Source organism: Neophocaena asiaeorientalis, unplaced genomic scaffold (assembly GCF_003031525.2).
Source record: "Neophocaena asiaeorientalis asiaeorientalis breed wild unplaced genomic scaffold, Neophocaena_asiaeorientalis_V1.1 scaffold114, whole genome shotgun sequence".
NCBI classification, from domain to species: domain Eukaryota; kingdom Metazoa; phylum Chordata; class Mammalia; order Artiodactyla; family Phocoenidae; genus Neophocaena; species Neophocaena asiaeorientalis.
Window position 1 is genome coordinate 2,450,689 of NW_020173116.1, and position 27,207 is coordinate 2,477,895.

General features: G+C 48.0%; 1 protein-coding gene across 6 annotated transcripts; it reads left to right on the forward strand.

Moving 5' to 3' along the window:
* The first annotated feature begins 12 nt into the window (after nucleotides 1–12).
* Nucleotides 13–27,207, forward strand: ELMOD3 (ELMO domain containing 3). Of its 6 annotated transcripts, XR_003003097.1 has the most exons (13): nucleotides 13–513; nucleotides 2,701–2,986; nucleotides 6,824–6,901; nucleotides 7,403–7,475; nucleotides 11,123–11,191; nucleotides 12,174–12,265; nucleotides 13,756–13,879; nucleotides 14,114–14,236; nucleotides 16,905–17,035; nucleotides 20,531–20,642; nucleotides 25,427–25,503; nucleotides 25,692–25,819; nucleotides 26,259–26,279. XR_003003097.1 is itself a non-coding variant. In XM_024743730.1 (12 exons), the coding sequence occupies exons 2-12, from the start codon at nucleotides 2,933–2,935 to the stop codon at nucleotides 26,454–26,456; spliced, it is 1,131 nt and encodes a 376-aa protein (XP_024599498.1). In that variant the 5' UTR covers nucleotides 13–513; nucleotides 2,701–2,932; the 3' UTR covers nucleotides 26,457–27,207. The 6 variants fall into 6 exon arrangements, 3 of the variants coding, with proteins under 3 accessions (XP_024599498.1, XP_024599497.1, XP_024599499.1); XR_003003099.1 differs by lacking the exon at nucleotides 25,692–25,819 and having other exon boundaries at nucleotides 20,531–20,580; nucleotides 26,259–26,391; XR_003003098.1 differs by lacking the exon at nucleotides 26,259–26,279 and having other exon boundaries at nucleotides 20,531–20,580.

Consider the following 27,207-nt stretch of genomic DNA (forward strand, 5'->3'; position numbering starts at 1 on the left):
GGCCCGTGCGCATGCGCGGAGGAGGCCCGGAGGGGCTGAGGCACCCCAATCGCGAAAGCTCTGGGAATTCGGGGGCTCAGACGGCAAGACCCGGGGGTCCAAGGAGAAGGAATGTGGGGCGGAAATGCTCGCTCTGGGGCGAGACAAGGCTGAGAGTTGCAGAACAGAGAGAGACTCCTTACTGGCAGTCCGGAGACATCGATTTTGGTCTCGCTGGATGACCTGAGGCAAGTTGCTTTCCTGTTTTCCCCACGGAGAAAGTTGCTGTCCGGAGTCCCCACCCTCTCTGGCTGGGTGTCTCGACGGACTGAGGTCTCTGTTAACATACGCGTATCCCAGCCGGCGAGCACCGGGATTTGTGACCCCAAATTGGCGAGTAGTTTTGGCTGCGGCGCCCCCCTGGGATGGTGATGCCTGCGGCGGAGGGCTGGTGGGGGCTGGAAGGGCCGGGGAGGCCCCAGCGACAAGGCCGATGAAAGAAGTGGCATACCTGTGTGCGCATTTTTATTTAAGGTGTGGACCCAATTTCTAGATTAAATACCCATTCAGAGTTTAAGCTCCAGCAAGCTTAAACTTAAAATCATTCCCCTTAATGTAGCTCATTGCCTAAAGTGGATGCACCATAAAAATAAACAAGGACCTACTGTATAGCACAGGGAACTATATTCAATCTCTTCTAATAACCTATAATGGAAAGCTATTCGAAAAAGAATATCTGTATTCAGATATATATTATATATATAATTGAATCACTGTGCTGTACATCTGAAGCTAACATGACATTGAAAATCAACTCTACTTCAATTAAAAAAAAATTTTTTTAATTAAAAAAGTAAAGTGGGTGGGCTTCCCTGGTGGCGCAGTGGTTGAGAGTCCGCCTGCCGATGCAGGGGACACGGGTTCGTGCCCCGGTCCGGGAAGATCCCACATGCCGCAGAGCGGCTAGGTCTGTGAGCCATGGCTGCCGAGGCTGCGCGTCCGGAGCCTGTGCTCTGCAACGGGAGAGGCCACAACAGTGAGAGGCCCGCGTACCGCAAAAAAAAAAAAAAAAAAAGTAAAGTGGGTGCACCATAAATACTGAATTTGGAAAGGATCCATCTTTATAGGATGGCCATTTCTTCAGGCCCAGCCATGAGGAACTTGCCTAATATTGGTAGGAGTGACTTTGTGATTTCCAGTACTTGCTTGTTTGACAGTTTCTGCTCTTTTCTTTCTCTGTTAAAGATAGTAACTGTCCCTATTGAAGCCCCCAGCAGGGCGGCAGCCAGAACTGAGGCGCTAGCAGGCATGTAAAGTTGGTCATGCATCTATGCTGCTTGCTACATTTCGAGCCCAGTAACAGAAGAGCCTTCCTGAGATTGCCCTCACCATACTTGCCTGTCACCTTCGCAAGGTTGGCCAGTGTGTGAGTGTTTGGTCATATGCTGTCAGGGAGGTCAAGGAGGAGGGAAAGGAAAGAGAGGCAGATGCTGAGACCCCAGAGAGAGCTAGTTCCTGAGGAGCACTGACCTCCCACTCAATTACAGTGAGCCAAATGTCTACCCCTAGAGTCGGGAGGTGTTCCCGCTCTTGGTGTTAGGAATCAGTCAGTGCGTCCTGCCCCCTGACAAAGAGTCCATCTTGTTACTGGCAGCCAGTTTGTAGGGAACCCAGATCATATTCTCTGGAGGGCTGACCTCAGAGCAGTGCCACCCTCCTTCCTTAGTCAGCCAAGTCTGGGGAATTCCCTGGCGGTCCAGTGGTTAGGACTTCACGCTTTCACTGCCAAGGGCCTGGGTTCAACCCCTGGTCAGGGAACTAAGATCCTGCAAGCCGTGCAGCATGCCAAAAAAAGAAAGTCAACCAAGTTTGAGGTACGACTGCCAGTCATCTGCATACTTATCCAGATTCTTGTTGTGACAGACATCCATGGTGTCCACTTACCCCATGATGAGGTGTGGGCCTGTCCAGCCCTCTTCCTAAGGTGGACTCATGGGAAGAAGGGCTTAGGGCTAGCCACACTGGCTAGGCAGCTGCCACATGTACAATGTTGGTGCTAACTGAGGAAGGGTAGGCACAGTGTTGCATTTTGAGTTTCTACCGTCGTAGGAACCGAATCTGGTATTAGGCCCAACCTGCGTCTGAGACCTAAGCAAAGCCTGAGCGCTTAAGCTAAGACCATGCACCAACGTGTCACTCTAAATCAGCCTCACCCCTTTGAGATGCTGCCCCAAATCTCAGTAACTTCATCGTCAGAAACAGATCCCCACCACTTACACTGGTGCTGCCTCCTGGGTACTGATGGTCCAGCCCTCGGACTCCTGCAGGGACCCCTTCTTTCCATCCAGTGACATGGATAGTAAGAGGCAGGCATTTGGCTAAAGAAGCCTGTTTATTCAGAGTATGTTTACAGCTGCTTGAAGATTTTTTAAGTCAGTTCTTTTTTTTTTTTTTTTGCGGTACGCGGCCCTCTCACTGTTGTGGCCTCTCCCGTTGTGGAGCACAGGCTCCGGACGTGCAGGCTCAGCGGCCATGGCTCACGGACCCAGCCGCTCTGCGGCATGTGGGATCTTCCCAGACTGGGGCACGAACCCGTGTCCCCTGCATCGGCAGGCAGACTCTCAACCACTGCGCCACCAGGGAAGCCCTAAAGTCAGTTCTTAACAGAGGCATAATTGAATGATGAAACCAGTTTTATTCTTTAATTTTTTTTTTTTTCAGGGCTGATGCTCCGGAAACCTCAGGGACTTCTTTCAGGACTCACAGAAACCTACACCCTGGTGATGGCACACAGGGACTGTTTTCTTGTTCTTAGTCTAAATGGTTGCCAAGAAGGAAGGCAAAGGTAGAACAGTCGGATCTAGGGCTCTCCCCAGAGCTTCTAATCTCAGACCTTATTAAACTCCTTTCTGAGCCCAAGGACAGAGTTCACTTGAACAAATGATTTTGAGTCATGAATGAAAACTCTTGCTCTTTCCATAATGAGAAAGAATTAAGAGATGGACAGGTAAGCAAGCACTTCTGTCTGGGAAAGAAGGTGTTGGTTTGGGTTATGTTGTTAATAGTAATAAGATAGAGCATACATCAAGAGGATGTGGAGCTTTAGAAATGTGTAGGAAGAATCCTCACTATAGTTCTCTTTGTTCTACTAGAAGAAGCTTCTAGTCACTTCTGGGTCAATTGCCTTTCCTGACAGCTTATTTTCTAAGTGGGCTATGGGATTTGGGTCTGATTTTGCTTGGGTGGGAAGAGAATTTCAGGCAGAATCCCCCAAGAAATGTGTATTTCATCAATTTGGGTTGTTTACCTTACTGGCCCTTTCTGTCTCCAGTGCGTGTTTTGGCCTGATTATTGTCGGGACCCCTGAATCAATGTGCTATGTCTTTTTTTTTTTCTTTTCGGCTGCACTGGGTCTTAGTTGCAGCATGCAGGATCTAGTTCCCTGACCAGGGATCGAACCCAGGCCCCCTGCATTGGGAGCACAGAGTCTTACCCACCGGACCATCAGGGAAGTCCCCCAATGTCTTTGTGTGAGCCTGGTGGCTTACCCTGCATTCCTTACCTTTTTCACTACCTTGCCCAGAAATAGTCTTAAATGGAGCCTGTGGGATTCAGTGGCCAGAATGGGGACAAAGCCTGTGCTTTGGGAGTCCAGGGAGGTTCTTGTCACTGTTCTAAGATAGATGAACTGTTCTGCCAGAGAACATCCATCTTTGGACACTAGAGAGGACTGAATCGGAGAGGGAAAGGAAGGATGCGATGAGTCCTGAGCACACAGACTTCTCCAGGGAGCTGTTCAGCACGATGCATTACCAGATATCTTTGAGAATGTATCTCGAGCCTAGTGCTGTGCAAATGGTCTAAGAAATATAAAACAAGTATACGAGAAGGTCCCTGCACTCAAAGCGGCAGTCTGACTGGGGAGACGGGTCTTTTGCAGAGGCCCTTGTGCCACATACAGAGGGCCTATAGGACTTAGAGACGTGAGGGACCACTGTAGCCCCAGTTGGTAAGGTCGGCCTCCCCGAGGAGGTGGAACTGATCTTGAAGGGACCAGAAAACACTGAGAAGGTGGAGGTGGGGGCGGATTCTGGAGGAAAATCACATGACCCAGGGGTTGGAGGTGAGAGGAACTGCAGCACATATGTTCATTGGATCAAATTGGGAGACAATAATGCTTAGGCATCGTGAGGCCAGTTACGAAGGAGTTAGCTCAGCTGTGGTGTGTTTAGGTGTCCATTCTTGTGTCCCAGGCAAAAAGAAATCAAAAAAATCAAAGCTGTGTTCAAGGAGTGTTAGTTGGCAAAAATATGTGGAAGGGATTAGAGTAACAGGACAATCTGGGATTCTCGGGCCTTGACATAAGCAATGATTCCTTTAATTATTATTTTTTCTTTTATTTATTTTAGAGAAAATAACTCTGCAGATGGTTCAAAATCCTAAAGTACAGAGGATGTACATATAGTGAAAAAACTACCTTCTACCCTTGTCCCCCAGCTACCCAATTTTCCTGATGGAGGCAAAGTTACCATTTCCTTGGATATAATTCTGGAAATAGTCTCTGTAAAGACAAGCAAATATATTTATGTGTTTTTTAGAAATTCAAATGGTAAAATAGTGTATATACTCTGCCCTTTGTGTTTTCACTTAACATATCATGAAGATTGTTCCAAATTGTCCATAAAGCACTTTCTTACTCTTTTTTATGGCTGTGTAGGATCTCATTGAGTGGATATGCTTTAATTTGTTTAAAATTAGTCCATTAGTGACAACTAGATTTATCATGGAGATCATTTTGAAATGTATAGAAATATCAAATCACTGTGTTGTGCACCAGGAACTAACAATGTGTTGCAGGTCAATTATACTTCAAAACAAACAAACAGGGACTTCTCTGGTGGCACAGTGGTTAAGAATCCGCCTGCCAATGCAGGGGACACGGGTTCAATCCCTGGTCCGGGAAGATTCCACACACCGTGGAGCAACTAAGCCCGTACACCAAAACTACTGAGCCTGTGCTCTAGAGCCAGCGAGCCACAACTACTGAAGCCTGCGTGCCTAGAGACCGTGCTCTGCAACGAGGAGCCACCGCAGTGAGAAGCCCGCACACTGCAACAAAGAGCAGCCCTCGCTCGCCACAACTAGAGAAATCCCACGTGCAGCAACAAAGACCAATGCAGCCAAAAATTAAAAAATCAAAAACAAACAAAGGAACTCATAGAAAAAGAGATCAGATTTGTGGCTACCAGAGGTGGGGGTGGAATTGGATGAAGGTGGTCAGAAGGTACAAACTTCCAGTTATAAGAAAATAAGTACTAGGAATGTAATGTACAACATGATAAAGATAACACTGCCGTATATTATAAATGAAAGTTATTAAGAGTAAATCCTAAGAGTTCTCATCACAAGGAAGAAAAACTTTTTTTTCTGTTTGCTGATGTTTTATCTATAGGAGATGATGGATGTTCACTAAACCTATTGTAGTCATCATTTCATGATGTATATAAGTCAGATCGTTATGCTGTACACCTTAAACTCATACAGTGCTATATGTCAGATATATCTCAGTAAAACTGGGGGGAAAATACAAAGTATAATAAAATAAAATTAAAAGTCCATTAGTGGACAGTCAGGGTTTTTCTAGCTTTTTGTTTTTATAAACAGTACTACCATGAATGACACTGTCGGCATGTCATTTGTACATGGATGACTATATGGGTAGATAAATTCCTAGAATGAAACTGCAGGCCCCAGATGTGCACAGCATATGTGATTTCGCCAGGTATTGTCAAGCCAGAGAGGTGGTACCAATTCACTCTCCAGTGTCTTATAACTCTTGGTCGTCTATAGCCCACACACTGTTACCACACTTCTTGATCTTTGTTACTACGATAAGTGAAAAACATTATCTCAGAGTAGTTTTATTTGACATTTCTCTTGTTATGAGTAAGGTTGAGCATTTCTTCACGTTTAAGAACTATTTGTGTTTCCTTTCATGTAAACCATCCATATCCGTGCCAGGTTTTCTACTGGGTTGGTTTTTTTCCTTACTGATTTGTAGGATCTTTTTTTTTTTTTTTTTAACATATTAGGAAAAGTAGCCCTGTATTGGTGATGTGAGTTGCAAAAAGTTGGTCAGATGGTTTTTTAAGCTCCAGTAGGGGGAAGGTTTGGCTGAGCAGAAAGGCCAAAAGTGAGGAAACTGCTACACTCAACTTTACTTACTCAGAGCCTTGAGACCTTGAACGGAGCAAGGAAATCTGTATAATATTAACATTGGGCTTCCCTGGTGGCACAGTGGTTAAGAATCTGCCTGCCCATGCAGGGGACACGGGTTCGATCCCTGGTCCTGGAAGACCCCACATGCCGCAGAGCAACTAAGCCCGTGCACCACAACTACTGAGCCTGCACTGTAGAGCTGCGAGTCACAACTACTGAGCCCACGTGCCACAACTGCTGAAGCCTGCACACCTAGAGCCCGTGCTCTGCAACAAAAGAAGCCACCGCAATGAGAAGCCCGCACACCACAACGAAGAGTAGACCCCGCTCGCCACAAGTAGAGAAAGCCCGCACACAGCAGTGAAGACCCAACACAGCCAAAAATAAATAAATAAAATATATTAAAAAAAAAATTTTTTAAAGATTATATTAACATTAAGCTTTCCGTGGTTTTTCTTAAGACCGATTAAACAGGAGTTTTCCCTTACAGTATTCCTTGTAGTTGACTTCTCGGGAGTTCATCCATTTTGTGCGTGTGTGTTATTGGAAAAGGGTGTGACGTTTAAGCTGTCATCTTTGAGGGACTACTACGTGCCCAGGAGACTGACTTTGGTTTGTCTTGCAGGTTGAAGGTGTGTCTGCTGGGTACCCTCCACCATGTGACAAGGACAACAGTGCTCTTCTGGCTTTCAGGGGAATTCCCGTACGTATCACCCACACCTCAGTGCTTCCTGTCGGCAGAAGCTTGTGTTACTTGCTGCTATGTGGTGCCAGGCACCGGGACACAGGATGGCACAGACCCTGCCCTCCAGTAGCTCACACTTTGGATGGGGGTGTGGGGAGGGCACAGGCATGCAAGACAACCTCTATCTAATAAGATACTTGTCATAATGAGGCAGAACCTAGAGTGCAGCGGGAATACCGAAAGCACACCTCTGTCTCAGTTGAGTTGAGTGGATTTTTGTCTGTTTGCTCTCCAAGGAGGGCATATGTTCTACTTGTCCTCACGTCACTCAACTGCTCCGTCATAGTTGGCATTTTCCGGGTGCTTCTCTTTAAGATTGGCTTTAACCAACCCATGTGGGAAGACTAGATTCTTCTGGCCTCCAGTTTCGAAGACACTTGGCACAGTGGGTGGGACTTGTTTGTGTGGGTGGGGGGATGTGGACTCCGCCCTCACACTAAGGGTCAGCTGCCCCTACAGATCTCAGAGTTGAAGAACCACGGCATCCTCCGGGCCCTGACGGCAGAAGCGAATAATGGGTGGGAGCCGGCTGGTAAGTTCCCCTCGGAGCCTGGGTGGGACTCAAGGCGGAGCTCCCTGTGGGTCTGCTTTTCCTCATTTGAATTTCTCTCACTACTTTTTCTGTAGAATTTTATATATATATATATATATATACATGTACATTTATTTATTTATTTTTGGCTGCGTTGGGTCTTCGTTGCTGTGCGTGGGCTTTCTCTAGTAGCAGTGAGCGGGGTCCACTCTTCGTTGCGGTGCGCGGGCTTCTCACCGTGGTGGCTTCTCTTGTTGCGGAACACGGGTTCTAGGCGCGCGGGCTTCAGTAGTGGCATGCGGGCTCAGTAGTTGTGGCTCGCAGGCTCTAGAGCACAGCCTCAGTAGTTGTGGCACACAGGCTTAGTTGCTTTGCGGCATGTGGGATCTTCCCGGGGCAGGGCTCGAACCCATGTCCCCTGCATTGGCAGGTGGATTCTTAACCACTGCACCACCAGGGACGCCCCTCCTATAGAACTTCATAGAGTTATCATCCTTCAAGGGAAGTTAGAGACCTCAGTTCTAATTTGGCCCCACAAGCCCTGCCGGTAGCTTACTGTGCGCCTTTGGGGCAAATCATATAATCTCTGTGTCTACAGTGGAAATATTAGTACCTCCTTTGTCCTCAAAGGGATGTTGTAATAATGAAATGAGACAGAGTGGGTGAAAAGCCTTTGAAAAGTTATCCTGTTTTATCTGCTTGACATGGCTCTTCCCATACTATATTTAAAGCTCATTCTACTTGCTAATTTATTACACAGAAAAGCACACTCACCAATTCAGAAGATCCAGTTCTGGAGTCAGATATCTCTGGCTTAAGTCCTGCCTCTTTCACCCATCAGCCCTATGACCTTGAGCAAGTAACTTAATCTTTCTGACCCTCACTTTCCTCATCTCTAAAACAGGGATTATATCAGAACCTGTATGATAGGAGTTGTGTAAGGATTAAATGAGATAATGTAAAGTGCTTAGCACACAATGTAAATCATAGTGAGCGCTCATTGGTGTGCATTGTTATCTTTAAATTCTGTAAACTGAAAATGTAATCTCTAAGAATATGGGGTCTATTAAAAATATTCCAATGTAGAAAAATTATATGGAGGTCTGTAAAGTATCTTTTAATTGAATTTTGTCTTTACCATGTGGTGACAAACCTAACATTTATTAGAGATGTTGCCTTAAATGCTAAAATATTTTCTGTTTCAGTGCAACTGGCATTTATGTGCCAGATATTCTTTTTTTTTTTTTTTTTTTTTTTTTTTTTGTGGTACACAGGCCTCTCACTGTTGTGGCCTCTCCCGTTGCGGAGCACAGGCTCCGGACGCACAGGCTCAGCGGCCATGGCTCACGGGCCCAGCCGCTCCGCGGCATGTGGGATCTTCCCGGACCGTGGCACGAACCCGTGTCCGCTGTATCGGCGGGCGGACTCTCAACCACTGCACCACCAGGAAAGCCCCAGATATTCTTAATCATACTAAACAACTACAATTTTTTCCCCAGATTGCTCTCAGCTAATTTAAACTAATAGGCCCACTAAATCAGCTCTGCCATTACTATGTGAATAAGTAGAAGAGGGCCTAAATAAAGGAGGCAATTGACAAAAGGAAAAACAATAAAGAGCTGTACTAACGTGAGCTGGGTTTGTTATCCTGGAGATTTGTGGCTCCTCGTTCTTCTGTCAGTTTAGGGGGAAAATAGTGTTTATGTCAGGATCATCTTCAGAGGTGGGAGTCCTAAAGGAACCAGGAAAGGAGAAAGATGCTCTTACACGGGTTGGATGTTTGTCTCCAGTTTGGGCACCAGATTGCGTCGCTGCTTGAGACCTTGGACTTTCTCTTGACCACCTTGCTGTCACAGTAAGCTCCCACACCCTTGCCTGTGAGGCTTGTGCTCCTGGCTCACAACCTTTGATCAACTCGTTTGCAGGTGAAGGTGTGGGGGGTGAAAGATTGATCGAGTTGCTTATAATGATCTGAAGGGTGACAGGTCAGTGAAGCTGGATGTGGATGAGGGGTGAAGGGTGGGGAGCTTCTCAGCGTCGTGATGAGATCCATGGCTGCTGCTCCGCTCTTCTTGTTTAGCCACTTTGTCCCTCTTTTTCATCTCCCAAGGGTCCAGCATGCTGGAAGTAAGTTTTGTTTTCTTCACTGTCCCAGGTTGAGTGTTCTGTATTCTGTTGAAGTTATCTAGTTTGGAAGCCCTGGTGTAGTCTGCTACCCCGGGCTGGGGCTGGCAAGATGGAATGTCCTAGAGGTCCAGGATTCAGGACCCCGGACCCATCTCATCTGCTCCCACCGTCCACATCCCTGCCAGACCCGAGCCCACAACTGCGTCAGTGATACTAGCTGATGTTTACTGAGCGAGTGGCCTTTGGGCCACGTACTCCCCTAGAATCTGAAGTTACGTCGTCCTCACAATAGTTGGAAGAGTGATTACCAATGGTTAAGTGACCTGCCCGAAGAAGCGCAGCTCGTGAGGGACAGAGATGGAAAGTTGACGAGCTGTTGGGCTCTGCGCTGTGCTTTGCCAGCTGTGCCCTCCAGCTCCCCAGCAGCCTCCTTGTTCTTGTTATCCTTTAGTGTTTTGAGTTTGGGGTAGCTTTTTCTTTAATCTGCAAGTATACTTCCAAAACAGTTCACTGTCACGAGAACGTCCTCAGCCCGGATTGCGAGGCAGAGGGGAGCTGTCCTAACCTGCTTTCACCACCCAGGCTAGAAGGCTCACGAGTTTGGGTGTCAAACGGAGGTCTCTCCATCCTGCCCACTGTTGGCCAGTGTCCTCCGTAGCAGATGGGAAAAGCCAATGATGGGCCATGCTGCCAACAGTTTGGCCCAGAGAGTGGCAGCTGTGGTGTGGAGAAGAGGGCTGTGTGGTGGTTATAGAGCGCCTGTCCTGCTGCTTTTTCCTTCTGTTTCCTTCGCTTTTGCTGTGCTTTCATTCATTCATCACACATTCATTGTGGGGACTTCCCTGGCAGTCTAGTGATTAGGACTCAGCACTTCCACTGCAGGGGGCACGGGTTTGGTCCCTGGTTGGGGATCTAAGATCCTGCATGCTGCGAGGTACGCCCAGAAACAAAACAAACAAACAACAAAAACATTCATTGTGCACCTGTCGTGTGTCAGGCGCTCAGAACCCTACCTTCCTGTGGCGCCCAGTGCAGTGGGCAAGACAGTTTGCAACATGATGGTAAGCACGGGGGATCGGGGTCTCTCATGGAGCAGCTCCTAACGCAGATTACAGAGGCTAAAGAAGGCACCCAGGTGAGGGTGATACCGGAATTGGCTGAAGGATGCGACGGAACTGCACTAGAAGGGGCTGGAACTGAAGGTGGGAGAGCGGGCTGTGCAACGGCACCCAAGGGGGGTGTTGAGAGACTTCAGGTACTTCTGGATGCCCTAGGACAGAGCCAGAGAGGTAAGAAGTCTCCCGATTGTGAAGAGTTGGGGTTTCATCTTGAGAATTACGGAGACTCCCTGGAGGGTTCTGAACAGCAGGCTGCCGTCGTCAGATCTGCCTTTTTGAAAGCTCACTCTGGCATGTCAGAGGGTAGCCACAAGGCCCAGGGCAGGCAGGGAAGGCCGGGGGCTACGACAGCAATCCGGACACACCTAGATCTCAGAGCGTCTCCTTTTCTCACTATTGCAGTTACGAATCCAGAGGTGCTCCGAGCCCAAGAAGAATGGGAAGCTGTGGACAGTATCCAGCCAGAGACAGGTAACTGCAGGGATGGCGCTGCCTCCTCACAGCCCGCTGCTGCTAGGCACACGATCCACCCGTGGAGCTAATGTTCTGTGCCTCTGGGATTAGGAGACAGAATTCCTGGGTCTTCTCGTTTTCAACACGTGACATAGGATAAAACCTCTTTTCCCAATTCAGAGGTGATGCCATCGACCTCTGGAGGGAATGGGGATGAATGCCTTGGGGAGAGGGCTGCCAGCCGTGAGAGAAGACAGGGAGGACCTTCGTCAGGGTCAACGTCTGCAGGGTGATGAGGTCAGGCAGAGGATGGAGGCAGGCAGCCAGGACCCCGGTGTCAGGTCGAGCAGGCTGTTCACTATACAAGGAAGTCCCTGGAACTGGGGGCTGAAGCCATCTGCTGGAAGCCTCTGAGGGCTGCATCAAAAACTGTCTCTCGTGCCTTTCAGGAGGTTTGGATGGAGCTGCGGGAGGGGAGAACTGGGACCCAAATCTAGCCTGAGACCCACTTGAGCTCCTGAAGAGATGTTAGAGTGGACTGTATCAGCCATCACCTGTATTGCGGACTGATGAGCCAGTACCCTGTGACGAAGGCTGGATAGGTGATTGTTCGTATCCAGGGCGTGAGAAGGGGCAAAGTAGAAGATAGGAAAGGCCCCTAAACAAACCTGTAGCATGCTTCTGCGTGGGTACCTCCTCCAGGCAGTGACTTGCCCCCGCTCACAGATGAGTGGACATTAGGGGCCCCTGCAGATCTATCTCCACTCACTTCAGGGCTTAGCCTAGTCAGCCTCTGCACAGCCGCGTCCGAAAGGGAGTCAACCCAGCAGATAACGCCACCTCCTTGACAGCGGAGGCTTGGTTGTAACTGTAGGTGTCTGACGTTTACAGCTGAAAGTCAGCGCTGGGCTTAGAGGTGGCAACCAGCGGCCCTCAGTAAATGTCTGCTGATAGAATGACTACTGTTACAAGTGCCAGAGTGTCTTCCCTTTTGCCACAGGGAGCCGGGCCAGCTCAGACCAGCCTGGGCAGCTAATCTCTTTCATTGAGGCCCTCCAGCATTTCCAGACCGTGGACCTCTCTTCCTTCAAGGTATGACAGTAGGGAGGTTTGGGGGTCTCAAGCAAAGCACTTTCTTCCCAGGAGCCAGGTTTCTTCCCCACCAGGATAGGGCACTGGGCAAGCAAGATGGAACTTTCCAGGCGAGGGCTCTGTCTCGACTAAGAAATCTTGGGGCGCAGGATCACAAATGGCCAAGGACCCACATGTCATGTGGGCCCTGGCGGCCTTTCAGGGACTGTGCCCCCAGAACTCTAGTGGCCCTGTCTTATAGGGGCCCGTGGAGCTGCTCCCTGCTTTCCCCTCCTAGGGATGGGGAGGTCTGCAATCAGATGCTAGGGAGTTCCTTGGGGAAGCAGGGCAGCCTGTCCAGAGAGCTGAGTAATTCACTGCCACCGCAGGAAAATCTTCCATCCCCTAGAGGAACAAGAAGTTATTTGGGAATTTAAAAAATATGTGGGGTTGGAAAAAGAAAGAATATGAAGGAGAGTAAAAGCTGATAAGCTTTCTGGGGAATCTTGGTGACCAGTAGTAAGTTTAGAGAACTGTGATTTCAGATCTTCAACCTAAAGCCTGGCTCAAGGAGAGAGGCTAAAAAGATAGGAATCAGATTGGTCTGTAGGACCCAGAGATCCAGAGGCTGCCGAAATCAGAGTATCCTAAGCCCTGCAGCAATGGCTGTGAACAAGGAGAAGTCGGCAGGAGCTGGTTTAGGCACTGCTGCTGTGGTGTGGACAGGAGGCACCAGCTCCCCTCAGGGATATCCTGCTCCAAAAAAGTGCCCACTGACTGTTTTTTTGTTTGTTTGTTTGGCCGTGCCACGTGGCATGCGGGATCTTAGTTCCCCGACCAGGGATTGAACGAGCGCCCCTTGCATTGCAAGCGTGCAATCTTAACCCCCCCACTGACTGTCTTATCTTGGAAGTTGAGAGACCTGTTAGACTTTATATTTATGTCCTTTACAGAGAGAGACAGAGACAGACGTACAAAGGGTAGAAGCAGCCCATGCCCCTTGCATTGCAAGTGTGCAATCTTAGAAGTTCCCCCCCCACTGACTGTCTTATCTTGGAAGTTGAGAGACCTGTTAGACTTTATATTTATGTCCTTTACAGAGAGAGACAGAGACAGACGTACAAAGGGTAGAAGCAGCCCTGCTGGGAAACTTGGCCTGGCATCTGTGAGATGCCAGCCCCCATAGCCAGCCACCTCTAGCTTCCTTGGTAGTCAGTAACATAGCTATTTCTGGAAAAGCCCAGAGGACCAACTGTAGACAACCGGATGATAATGCCTATGCTTGGGGACATCTCTCTCTACTTACAAAGAGCCTACGAGCTGGAAGAGCCTGTCTCCAGAGATTCGCAGATGCTTCACAGCTTCTGCCCCATTTCCCTGGCCCAGAGGCCAGCCAGTTAGTGGGAGAACAACTCCTTTCTGCAAGACCAGTCCTGTACTGAGCCTGATGGTAAGTTCATTAAAGCAGATGATCACAGCACTCTGCCTATTGCCTGCACCTTCCTCCCCAGAAAAGAATCCAGCCAACGATCCGAAGGACCGGGCTTGCTGCCCTCCGGCACTGCCTCTTCGGGCCTCCAAAGCTCCACCAGGCCCTCCGTGAAGAAAGGGACTTGGTCCTGACCATCGCTCAGTGTGAGTGCACGGGTGCTGCCACAAGGCAGGCGCTGCGTGAGTGGTCAGGTAGAGAGCACAGTTTGCCTACCTGGTTGCTGAGACTAAGCCAAGGCTATTGCATTTACCATGTTGGGGGGAGAGCAGAGTGTCTGGAGCACCGGCCAGGTCTGTCTTGGCTGTACCGTTCTCTGGGAAGCACTCAGTCCTCCCGTGAGGGCCAATCCAACAGAGCATGGGTGTGTTTTGGGGCAGGTGGCCTGGATAGCCAAGACCCAATGCATGGCCGAGTCCTCCAGACCATCTATAAGAAGCTGACTGGCTCCAAGTTTGACTGTGCCCTCCACGGAGACCACTGGGAAGATCTGGGCTTTCAGGGTAAGAGAGAGGAATGGTTCATCTTCTCCCTGACTCCTTATTCCAGGACTAGCGTGAGAACCCAGACAGTCCTCTTCCTGTCATGCCAGCACCATGAGACAGGGTATCTGGGGCAGAGCATTTCAGGAAGAGGGTACAGCAAATGCAAAGGCCCTGAGGTGAAATGTGTGTACCTCTTTCTGAGAAATAGCAAGGAGTGTGGCTGAAGTGGGGAGGGAGAACAGTTCACTCGGGGCCTTGCAGGCCAGTGTAAAATATTTACTCTAAGTGAGAGAGAAAGCACGGCAGTGATAGGATTTAGAATCCAGTGTTTTCTTTTTATTCTTTTCTTTTACTATCGATGAAAAAATTTTTTTATATTATTTCACTGTTTTGAGTGAAACAAAATGATTTCACCTGTTTGGGGACTGTACTGTTTTTTCAAAATCATATCAAATTACATTTGTATAGAATAGGAAAATATCTTAATTTAAAAAGGAAACTTTATATACTCATAATTAATTGGTGCTCTGTTGGTACTGACAATGTGTTTAAGTCCCTTTACCTTCCTTCATCTAAAATATAATTGTCCTAAATATTCCCTCTGTGTACATTGAGAATGACATCAGTGTTATGATTTTTGTTTCAGCCATTAATTAAAATAACTCAGGAGGAGAAGCAAGGTCTGTTGTATTTACCCATATATTTTACTCTCTCCATTGTTCTTTCTTCTGATATTCTAAGATTCCTTCTTTTATCACTTCCTTTCTGTTTCTGGAACTTCCTTTAGCCATTTTCTAAAGTAGGTCTGCTGGCAATAGATTCTTTAGCTTTCCTTCATCTGAGAATGTCTTGATTTCCCCTTCACTCCTGAAGGATAATTTCTCTGAATGTAGAATTCCAGGTTGACAGGTCTTTTCTTTCAGCGCTTGAAAATAAATGTGCTACTTCCTTTTGGCCTCCATGGTTTCTGATGAGAAATCTGCTGTCACTTGAATTATTCCTCCTTGTTAGATAAGAAGTTGTTTCTCTCTCTGCTTTCAAGATCTCTTTTGTTTGTTTTTTTTCTTTTGTTTGCAGGAGTTTGACTCTGATATGTCTTAGTGGGGATTTCTTTGGGCTTATCTTATTAAGGATTTGCTCAGCTTCTTGAATCTGTAGGTTTATGTCTTTGGCAAATTTGGTAAAATTTCAGCCGTTATTACTTTGAGTACTTTTTTCAGCCCTGCTCTTTCTCCTCCCTTGTACAACTCTGATGACACAGATGCTAGATCTTCTGTTATTGTTCCACAGGTCCCAGAGGCTCTGTTCATTTTAGGGGGATCTCTGTATAGCTCAGAGGTCTTCAATGCTCTGTTTATTTTGTTTTGTCTTTTCTCTCTATTGATCAGATTGGGCAGTTTATATTGTTCCATCTTCAAGTTCACTGGTTCTTTCCTCTTTGGTCTCTATTCTGCTGTTGAGCCCATCCAATGAGTTTTTAATTTTAGGTATTATATTTTTCAGTTCTGAAGTTTCTGTTTGGTTCTTTACATCTGATATTTCTTTACTGAGACTTTCTGTTTTTTCATTTTTTTCAAATGTTTGTAATTGCTTATCAAAGGCATTTTTATGATAGCTGCTATAGTAGTTTCCCATTGTTGCTGCAGAAAATTACCACAAATTTAGTGGCTTAGATCAACACAGATTTATTATCTTCTAGTTCTGTAGTTCAGAAGTCTGACACAGTCTCACTGGGGCAAGATCAAGGTGGCAGCAGGGCTGCATTCCTTTTTGGAGGCTCTAGGAGGAAATCTATTTCTGTGCCTTTTCCACCTTCTAGAGTCCACCCACGTGCCTCCTCCTTCAGAGCCAGGAACACAGCATCTCTCTGAGCTGATTCTGTCCTCACGTCTCTCTTTCTGACTCTGTGCTTCTACCTCCCTCTCTCACTTTTAAGGATTCTTCTGACTACATTGGGCCCAGCCAGATAATCCAGGATAATCTCCCTGTCCTGATTAGCAACCTTCGTTCTAACTGCAACCTTGATTCCCCCTTGCTGTGCAACAGAACGTACTTGTAGGTTCTGGGGATTAGGACGTGGCTATCTCTGGAGGTGCCAGTTATTCTGCCTAGGACAGCTGCTATAAATTCCTTCCTTATCAGGTAATTCCAACATATGTGTGTTCTCAGTGTTGCTATCTGTTGATTGTCTTTTCTTATTCACATTGAGGTTTTCCTAGTTCTTGGTGTAATGAGTGATTTTTTATTGTGTCCTAGATATTGTGGGTATTATGTAATGACAGTGTTGATCATCTTTAAATCTTCTATTTTAGCAGGCCTCCTCTGACAGGGGGGAAGGGTGATGTCACCTCATTACTGCCAGGTGGGGATAGAAATCCAGGTATCCCACTTGACCTCCACTAATACCACTGGCTGGGTGGGGCAGGGGTGCCTCATTGCTGTTCCCATGTAGCCTCCACTGATGTCACGAAGGGTGTGGTGGGCTCCTTAGCACTAGAGAAGGATAAAAGTCCCAGCTCCCCGCCTCTTTGACTGCCTTGGCAGAGCTGAGGGGCACCTTGTTACAGTCAGGCAGGGGAAATCTAGGCTCTCCACTTGGGCAGTGATCAAGGTGACCAAGTCATTGAATCTCACAGAGCAGGAATTTCATTAAGTACCCTGAATTTCCTCTTGGTTTTTGTTTTAGGAACAAATCCAGCCACAGACTTGAGAGGGGCAGGCTTCCTTGCCCTTCTGCATCTCCTGTACCTGGTGATGGACTCAAAGACCTTGCTGATGGCCCAGGAGATCTTCCGCCTGTCTCGTCACCATATCCAGGTGGGGCTTTGGTGGGAAGCCAGCAGAGAGGGCTGTAGGGGCTAGGACCTGGGCACAGGGCTCTCCTGAGTAACCGTGACAGCTTCGCAGGTAGATCTCCAATTGCTGAGGGCCCTCAGGACAGCTGAGGCAAACCGGGCATGGGCATCCCTGTCACCCTGACGTGCCTGGAATCTGAGCTCCAGCACTCATTAGTGTGTGTCTCAAGCAAGTGCCTCAACTCTTCAGGGCCTTGGTTTCCTCATCCATAAAGAGGAAATCTTGGAAACGTCAGCTGGATAGTTGGGAAAATTAAATGAGGTAATGTACAAAAGCGCTAGACACAACTGTGGTACCAGCGTCTCAGCTCACTGCCATCCCAGTATTGGCAGGTTCTCCTGACCCTGGAGGAGGGGGGTCAGCCTTTATTTGCCCAGAGAAGAAGGTTTGCCTCGAAGTGTCAGGTAACACATGGACTTGCTGAAAGGCCAGAAGTGGCTCCTGTAGCCCTCAGGTTCTGTCCAGGCCTGCTCTCCAGGGTTGGTTTGATGGTTTTCCCCTGTAGTAAAAGGTGGTGGTCCCTCCATTTAGAAAACATACTTGACCTGTTTCGTGCCATTCATCTGTCCCAGATTCATGGGGCCTGGAATTCATTCATGTACTAAACAGGTATTTATTTAGGGTTCCCTGTGCTAGTTATTGTTCTTGGTGCCTGGGAAACATCAGTGAGCAAAACAGACAAAGGTCCTTCTAGCAGAGAGGACAAGACAGTAAACCTAATGCATAAATAAATTATAGAGTATGTTAAAGGTGGTAAGTGCTAAGTAGGCAAGGTTAGGAGAATGTGGGAGGATTACAGTTTTATGGGGTATTAGGGTAGCTCTCACGAGAGGGTGAGACTTAAACCAAGCCTTGAAGGAGGTGAGGATGTTAGCCAAGCTTGAATTTGGAGGAAGAGCATTCCGCACAGAGGGGGCAGCTAGAGCAAAGGTCCCAAAGGAGGTGTATGTCTGGCATGTGCAGGAATGGCAGGGAGGCCAGCTGGAGCAGAAGGGGCAGGGAGGGCAGTAGGAAGGAGGTGATAGGGTAACAGGGACCTGACGGTGTCGAGCCCGGTAGGCTATGATGAGGATGTTTGCTTTTACTCTGAGTCAAATGAGGGTTTTGAACAGCCTGGAGTGACGCGATCCAACTTACATTCTTAAATGGATCCTACCAGCCGTTGGGTTGAGAGTAGGCTCTGGTGAGGGCTTTTGTAATCAAGTTAGAGATGATGGTGATCTGGACCAGGGTATTTTCAGAGGAGGCGTTGTGAAGTGATCAGATTCTGGATGTAGAATCTTGAGCGTGTGGGCTGTAGAGAGTAGAGCCAGCATATTTTTCGAATGGATTGGGTACAGGTGTAAGAGAAAGAGGCATCAATGGTGATTTTTAGCCTGAGCAGCTGGAAAGACAGAGTGGCCACCAACTGAAATGGAAAAGAAAGAGCGAGGGTGGGGGTGGTTCCATCTGCCATGTAAATTTTAGACTGCGTTTGTTTGTTTCATAAATTTATTTATTTATTTATTTATGGCTTCATTAGGTCTTCGTTGCTGCATGCAGGCTTTCTCTAGTAGCAGCGAGTGAGGGCTACTCTTCCTTGTGGTGCGCGGGCTTCTCACTGCAGTGTCTTCACTTGTTGTGGAACACAGGCTCTAGGCGCACAGGCTTCAGTAGTTGTGACACGTAGGCTCAGCAGTCGTGGCGCACGGGCTCTAGAGCACAGGCTCAGTAGCTGTGGTGCATGGGCTTAGTTGCTCCGCAGCATGTGGGATCTTCCTGGACCAGGGCTTGAACCCGTGTCCCCTGCAGGCGATTCTTAACCACCGTGCCACCAGAGAAGCCCCAGGTTATGCGTTTTTGACAACTACGGAAGTGATGTACCTCATGTCAGGAGCACCCATGTCAACATGTCTTATTACTGGTGAAGTTAACCTTGGGCACATGGTTAAGGGGATATCAGCCAGGTTTCTACACTGTAAAGTTACTATTTTTCCCTTTGTAATTAATCACTGTCTTGGAGGAAGATACTTTCAAGCTATGCAAATATCCTGTTTTTCCTCAAACTTGGTTCTAATAGTGATTTTGTTTCCATCATTCCTCCTACATTTATTAATTTTTAAATTTATTAATTGGAATTCTTCTGTAAGAAAGAATTGTCTTTGCTATTTATTGATTCAGGTACTTTTTATATCCACATGGACTCAGATTTTTATTTTATTCTATGGGATATAACCCAACACTTTTATTATTTATTTTGTTGCTAAAATTGTTCCCATGTCGACCATTTTTTTTTTTTTACGTCTTTATTGGGGTATAATTGCTTTACAATGGTGTGTTAGTTTCTGCTTTATAACAAAGTGAATCAGTTATACATATACATATGTTCCCATATCTCTTCCCTCTTGCGTCTCCCTCCCTCTCACCCTCCCTATCCCACCCCTCTAGGTCCCATGTCGACCATTTTAAGAGCTCTTTCAAAAAAAGAGCTCTTTCAGGTGGTACCTGTGCCCTTTCAGCATGCCCTGTCCTGTTTTGAGCACTTTTCTACTTTCTGGACCCTAAAGATGCTCTAGGCTCTTGTATTTTCCCTGAATGATTCCCAGCCCTGAGATCAACCACTTCTCCAAAGAGCTCTTGCTCTTTAGCTGGAGAATGATATTTGGAAACCAAGATCTGAGTGCTGGGTGTTCTCACTGGTATTAGGATCTCACTGCTTCTAGGCCCTCTCAGTGTCCAGAGCTTGGAAAATATGTATGTGTCACTGGTCCCCTCCTGACTCTGAAAGGAATGGTCTCCAGTGGTGAGCAGACCTGCCCAGGCCCCAGCAGCACTTCACAGAGAACAGGAAGGGGGGTGTGATGCTGCCTGAGGGAGAGGAGCTGAGAATGAGTGGCTGAAGGTCAGACCCGCAGCATTTTCTTCAGATCATTTTGTCTTCAAGCTGGAGTCAGGCCGACCTGCACTGCAAAAACAGACTGTTCCAGTAACTGTGTTGTTGGTCATAGTAGTTAATTCTCAGAGCCTCAGCTTCTTCCTTTGTAACATGAGAAAATAATCCCAACTCCGTAGACTTATTCTGAGTTGGAGAAAAACTGTGTAAAGTGCTAAGCACATTAGTCATTCAAGGAGTGTTAGTTATCAAAGTAACTTTTGATTTCTGTGAGCAAAATTACATTTTATATACACCTTATAGATAATACATGCATACGTAAATATATGTTGTGTTTTCAAAATCATATCTGCGCTTGTGCCTGCACACACAGACACAACACATACATCCACACATATACACACAGCCATTGTAAGGTAAGATAGATCCATTTTGAATCTAAAACTTCTTGACTACAAAACAAATAGTCACACAGTTCCTGCCACCTGGGCAGTTTTTCATTTCGTTCACTGCGTATCTCTGTTATCTTTTGAGGAAAAGTACCCATTAAACCTGACGGTTTCACGTACGCCCATCTCTTCCAGGAGACACTGGAGGAGGCAAGAGGGGGACCCCGTGAGGATCTGGTCTTGAGGTATATCGGGACCCATGAGTTGAGAATGTGGGCGTATTCTGTGCTCTTCACGATGCGGGGAGGTAATGTCTGGGTCAGGTTTGAGAACCGGACCAGTTAGCCTATGAAACAGTGCAGTCTCTTGTAGCGATGCTGCTTTGTTATAGGAGGCCCAGAGGTTGAGGCATATCTTAGCAGTCACTGGGTCAGCCCCTTGTTGTAGAGACAGTGAAGACCCAGAGAGGGGAAATGGCTTGCCCAAGGTCCCCCAGCTAATGCGTATTTCCTAGAAATCATCTCTGACCTCAGTGCCTCCCTTCTTGTGGTTTTTGAAGGCTCTCTTGTAAGATCTTCCTGCAGAAATATGGAAGCCAGGGTAGAGGGTTAGTGCCAATTCAGCATCCCTCATTCGTTTTCAAGGACAGGCTTGACTGAGGTGAGGGGGTAGGTCATTGGATATCTGAGGGAGGAATGTCCCAGGCAGAGGGAAGAGCAAGACGAGAGAGGAAGCCCTGGGTACTTGATCTGGGTCCAGACCAGCCTGACCACTTTGACCAATCTGTTTCTCATCCCTTCACCTGCTGGCCTCTGTGGAAGTTATTGTGGATTTATACTTACTCCACAACATGCATGTCAGACAATAAGAAGGAATAGCAGCTTAAAATATAAAATAAGAGGGCTGGTGTAGGTGTCAGGAAGCTAGATCCTAGTTCCATCTGCAGTATCATTACTTAGCTATGATTTGAGGCAAGTCACCTAGCCTCTCTGGGCCTCCCTTTGCTGTTTTATGAAATAAGAGATTTGGCCTAAAAGATTCTAAGGTCCGTTCCGGCTTTATGATTCCTTGAACTCTTAAGTAACTCCAAAGTTTAAAGGAAAACTTCACCTCAAGCCCTTATGGATCTTGAAAATACAGTTTTCCAGGAGGCACGTAGGAGACCAGAGTAACAGTTGGGGGACTCAGACCTGCCAGAAGCCAGTCCTGTCTCTTTTCTAAGGAGAGAGCTGAGGTCTCAGGTACCTGTGGTACATCCTACTAAAAGGGAATTGGCCAGAAAGTACAGATGCTGGGGGAACCCAGGACTCCACGGAAGTGCATGGCCCACGCTCTCCTGAGGAGGAGTGCTACAGTTCAGATGCCGAGACGCAGGCCGCATCTGGCTGATTGCTGGCAGGAAGGGAAGCCCCTCACAACGGTAGTTACAAACAGACAACAATTTGTATAGCTTTCCTTGCAATTTCCGTCTGTTATTTCATCCCATCAACATGACAAGCCTGCGAAAAGGTAGGGCAGAGATGATCCTTGTAAATCTTCATTTCCTGGCGAAGGCACATGAAGATATTACAGACCAATATCGCTGATGAATATAGATGAAAAGATCCTCAACAAAATACTAGCAAACAGAATCCAACAACACATTAGAAGGATACAGCTTTTGCCAAGCAAAGGAAACTACAAACAAAATGAAAAGACAACCTTCAGAATGGGAGAAAATATTTGCAAACGAATCAATGGACAAAGAATTAATCTCCAAAATATATAAACAGCTCATGCAGCTCAATATTAAAAAAAACAACCCAATCAAAAAATGGGCAGAAGACCTAAATAGCCATTTCTCCAAAGAAGACATACAGATGGCCAAGAGGCACACGAAAAGCTGCTCAGCATCACCAGCTATTAGAGAAATGCACATCAAAACTACAATGAGGTATCACCTCACACCAGTTAGAATGGGCGTCATCAGAAAATCTACAAACAGCGAATGCTGGAGAGGGTGTGGAGAAAAAGGAACCCTCTTGCACTGTTAGTGGGAATGTAAATTGATACAGCCACTATGGAGAACAGTATGGAGGTTCCTTAAAAAACTAAAAATAGAATTACCGTATGACCCAGCAGTCTCACTCCTGGGCATATACAAAACTGGGCAGCTAGTAAGTGGTGAAGCTGGGGCGAGGACCCCCAACACCTGACAGCTCGCCCAGCCGTGGGCTCCTTACAGCCAGCAGCCCGCCTCAGAGTCACCTGGGGGGATGAAGGAAAGGAGATACTTCTATCTGAATTCCAGTTTTTCACTGCTTTTTAGTAAGTAGGCTTTTATAAAAATATTCCTGAGAATGAATGAACACTAAGTTCGGATCCTCTGTTAATTATGTTGCTCCCATGTTCTTGTTCCCATATTTATTTTTAGACTGAAAGAAAGCAAGGGAAGGGATGATATTATGCAAATATTATAATTAAATAGGCAATACCCGAAGGTAGAGATGCATTGCTGCTGACCTCAGCTACCCGCTGAGGCGCAGATAATAATTGAACGTTTGTTAGCACCTCCTCGATCTAAATTACTTCTTAGAGCAGCTCTGTGAGGTAGGTTGTGGGATAATAGAAAATGTAGACTGTGGATAATAAAAGCTACCCTGGTGGCGCAGTGGTTGAGAGTCCGCCTGCCGATGCAGGGGACGCGGGTTCGTGCCCCTGTCCGGGAAGATCCCACATGCCGCGGAGCGGCTGGGCCCGTGAGCCATGGCCGCTGAGCATGCGCGTCCAGAGCCTGTGCTCCGCAGAGGGAGAGGCCACAACAGTGAGAGGCCCGCGTACCGCAAAAAAAAAGAATAAAAAATAAATAAATAAAATAAAATAAAAGGTACCCTGGAGAGTTTTTGTAAGGATTAGCGAATTGACTCCACTGAGCATGGCCCTCGTGTGGGGGTCCCCAGGACCACTGGGAGGACTCCCAGGATTTGGTGTATAGTTGTACTCTCAGCTGTGATTTACTGCAGCAAAAGCAAAATCAGCAAAGGGAAGAAGTGCATGGACAACATCCATAGGAAACCAGGTGCGGGCTTCCAGGAGTCCTCTCCCAGTAGAGTCACACGGGACGCACTTAATTCCTCCAGCATCGAATTGTGTAACACGTGGAATGTTGCCAACCAGGGGGCTCATCAGAGATTCAGTATCCGAGGTTTCTACTGGGGGCTGGTCACGCAGGCACCATCTGTCTAGCACGCACCAAAATTCCAGAATCAGAGCGAAGGCAGGTGTTCAGCATAAACCGTATGGTTTGCACAGTTTGGGTACAATAGTCAGCCTGAGGGGCTGGTGGGAACCCTGTCAAAATCCAAGTTCCCAGATGCCAGCCTTATAAGCAGGCCTTTCTAAGAAAGGATGGCAATCTCAGGCCTGCTGTGTTCACTTTTTTTTTTTAACATCTTTATTGGAGTATAATTGCTTTACAATGGTGTGTTAGTTTCTGCTTTATAACAAGGTGAATCAGCTATACATATACATATATCCCCATATCTCCTCCCTCTTGCTTCTCCCTCCCACCCTCCCTATCCCACCCCTCTGGTCACAAAGCACCGAGGTGATCTCCCTGTGCTATGCGGCTGCTTCCCACTAGCTATTTTACATGTGGTAGTGTACATATGTCCATGCCACTCTCTCACTTCGTCCCACCTTACCCTTCCGCCTCCCCGTGTCCTCAAGTCCATTCTCTATGTCAGCGTCTTTATTCCTGTCCTGCCCCTAGGTTCTTCAGATGTGTTCACTCTTTTCTGCACAGCACTTAAAACTTATTTCCTTTTTGGTTTTGAGAGACGGGAGAGCCAAGTCTCACAGAGTTCGGGTTGCCTTCCTAAGTATACACAGCTGGCAGGTGGCCAGGCCAAGATCTGGAATCCAGGTGTCATGGAAGGCCCTGAGAAAAATCCTTGTGGAGCCAGAAGACCTTCTACAGTTCAGTGCTGGCCACTAGAACTTTTTGCAGTGAAGGAAATATTCTCTGTCTGCACTGTCCAGTGTAGCAGCTTAAGCAAGAGTGGCTATAGAGCACAGGAAATACGGCTGGTATGACTAAGGGGTTGAATTTCTAATTTTACTTAATTTTCAATTAATTAAAATTTAAATAGCGACACCTGGCTAGTTGCTATAGTACTGGACAGCACAGGTCTACGTCACAATGTAACAGATTTTTCTTCTCAAGGGAAGCAGATGGGATAAATAGACTTTGGCTCTTGTTCTAAGCTAAGGAACGCACTGGTCTATGTGTCCCTCTCAGCCGATGTCCTTGTGTGGGTTCAAGAGTGGAAACTAACATGCAGTATTTGCAAATCCCCTGGGGAAAGCCTCTTTTCATTTGCTTGGGTTTTTGTTGTTAAAGAATAGGAAGGAACTGGCCCCTCCAAAAAGAAGGCATTCAGGTGGATGCTATAGGGAATTTGGAGGCCATTCCTGGTAAAGCAGCCCTGCTGGATCCAGTCTGCCCCGCTCGGGAGTGGGACCTGCACAGCCCATTCTCAGGCTTCTGTGTTACTAAGAGATGGTGTGTGCCCTAAGTCAATGCTGACTTTCTACCTACTTGTACCTTCTCTGTCTGCTTTTGGGTGAAGAACTTATGAGCAAATAACCAGAAGCCCAGAGAAGGGGAGAAGAGATTTTAAGAACCTATAGAATTGGTTAGATAACTGAGCCTCACTCCTCTTGTGTCCATCCAACCCCAGGGGGTGATGTGGTCCACAGGCAGCACACGGGGCGGGCCTGGTGAAGGCCAAGGAGAGCTGAAGCATCGGATGTTGAAGAGGCTGGAGAACTAGCACAGGGGTTTGTGCACCAGCTTCGGAGTGAATCGACCTCAGTATGAGTCTTGGCTCCAACACCTTAGGAAAGTTATTTAAAGTCACTGACCCTCAGTTTCCTCCTCTGTAAAATGGGAAGATTATTGTGAAAATTAAATGTAAGCACCAGTAATACCAGCTGCTTGCCTGTGGCTGTGATTGTTATCTCCCGTGGGCCAGGTCGGGTTGTGGGTGACGGGAAGCACAGAAGGTGAGAGCCTAGATTGCCACTGACCCAGTACCCGCTCCATTCCAGCAATTCCCCTTCTGTTTGATGTCCGTGAACATCACCCGCATCACCATCCAGGCCTTAAGGGAGGGATGTCTCTCCAGGTGAGTCCCCACGCTGGTCACCCTGCCCTCCCCGGAACCTGGACAGATCCCCGTGCACCAGCCTCGCAGCCCATCTCTCCTCCCCGACCCTGACCTCAGATGTGAGGGCTCCTTGGGGACGGGGCGGGAGGGCCCCCAGGTGTCAGCCTCTGTCCACCGCTGAGCAGATGGCCTCCCTCGTCCTGCAGGGAGTGTAACCGGCAACACGAGGTGGTCCCGGTGGTGAACAGCTTCTATGCCGCCACTTTCCTCCGCCTCGCGCACGTCTGGAGGACGCAGCACAAGACCATCTCTGACTCGGGCTTTGTCCTCAGAGGTGTGCTCGCTCTTCTGGGGAGGCCTAGCTCAGGGACCCCAGGGTGGTTGCTGGACTGGTTTGGGGTGCCTTCCTTTCCCCCAGCCCCCCATTCGCGGCTTCTCAAGTTCCAGCTCCCCCAGGCCTCCAATCCCACCCTCAAGAGCCTGCCACTCTCCTTCCTCTGCCACCACTCTTCTCCCTTCCGGGCCCTGTACATCGGGTGACTATATTTTCTGAATCAAAAGCTGGGCCCAACAGTTGCGCTGGCTATTCGAAGTTGAGACTGTCCTGGACAGGGTAGAGTGTGTGGTCCCTGTGGCTGAATCTGGTTCCTGGGTCTCCCTCTCTGGTGAGCTCTCCATCTTAGACGACTCCTTCACCCTCCTCTCCAGAGCCTCTGGGTTGTGCCTTCCACAGCCCCCACAAGCCTTCTGCTCCCCAATCCTCTCTGTTCCAGACTTGGAGGTGTTGGCCAAGAAGAGCCCCAGACGGCTGCTCAAGACCCTGGAGATCTACTTGGCTGGAGTGTCAAAGGGACAGGCCTCTCTGTTGGGGGCGCGGAAGTGTGCTGGGCCACAAGCCCCTCCCTGCAAGGATCTCACTTTCACAGGAGTGTGTGACCTGCCATCGCACTCCTCTGAAGGCACATGGCTGATCTGACCAACCCCAGTGAGCGGCCGCCGGATCAAAAGCCTTGAAGGGGCTTTCGGAGGGTGTACCCTGGCACCGTTCTGCCCCTTGCGGTCCTAGCAGAAGGGATGTAGGAAGCCTGTTTGGGGAGCCAAGGACCCTCACCTGCATGAGACATTAGGGGCTGTTAAATTTGACCCACTCCCCGCAGACCTGCCTCCAGAGCAAGGAAAACTTTGCCATAATCTTAGTTGGGCTACAGCTTCCAGAGTTGGGTTCCAGGTAATTTCAGTGACAGATCATGAGGTGGGAGACCCCGTCTGGGTGTTCCACACAGCCCTACATCAAAGGTATTCCCGAGGAGAGGTGCCGGAATTCTGACTCCTGGCAGCGGGGCTTTCAGGCCTCGGGTCCACGGGACAGGGACCAGACATGGGCTGAGTAGTTAGAATGTGAAGGGAGATGGTAGCGGTGGCAGCAGCTGACAGGGGGCAGCATGAACCAGAGAGTGCACACGGGCCTGCCTTCCTCTCCATCCCCTGGGGTCTCTGGCCTTGCACTTATCCCACCCTCACCTCTCCCCATCCCTCCTCCCCACTGCTTGTGACACAGAGCCAGGCACTGGGCTAGGTGTCTGCTGCCACCCATCCTAGCCGCCCACCAGCTGGGCTACCCCCGTGGAGGCTGTGCAGGTCCCATCAGGCTCTGGCCTGGGCGAAGGAAGGAGGAAATTCATGTACCAGCAGTTTTTAAATAAAAGAATTCTTCTGGGTTAA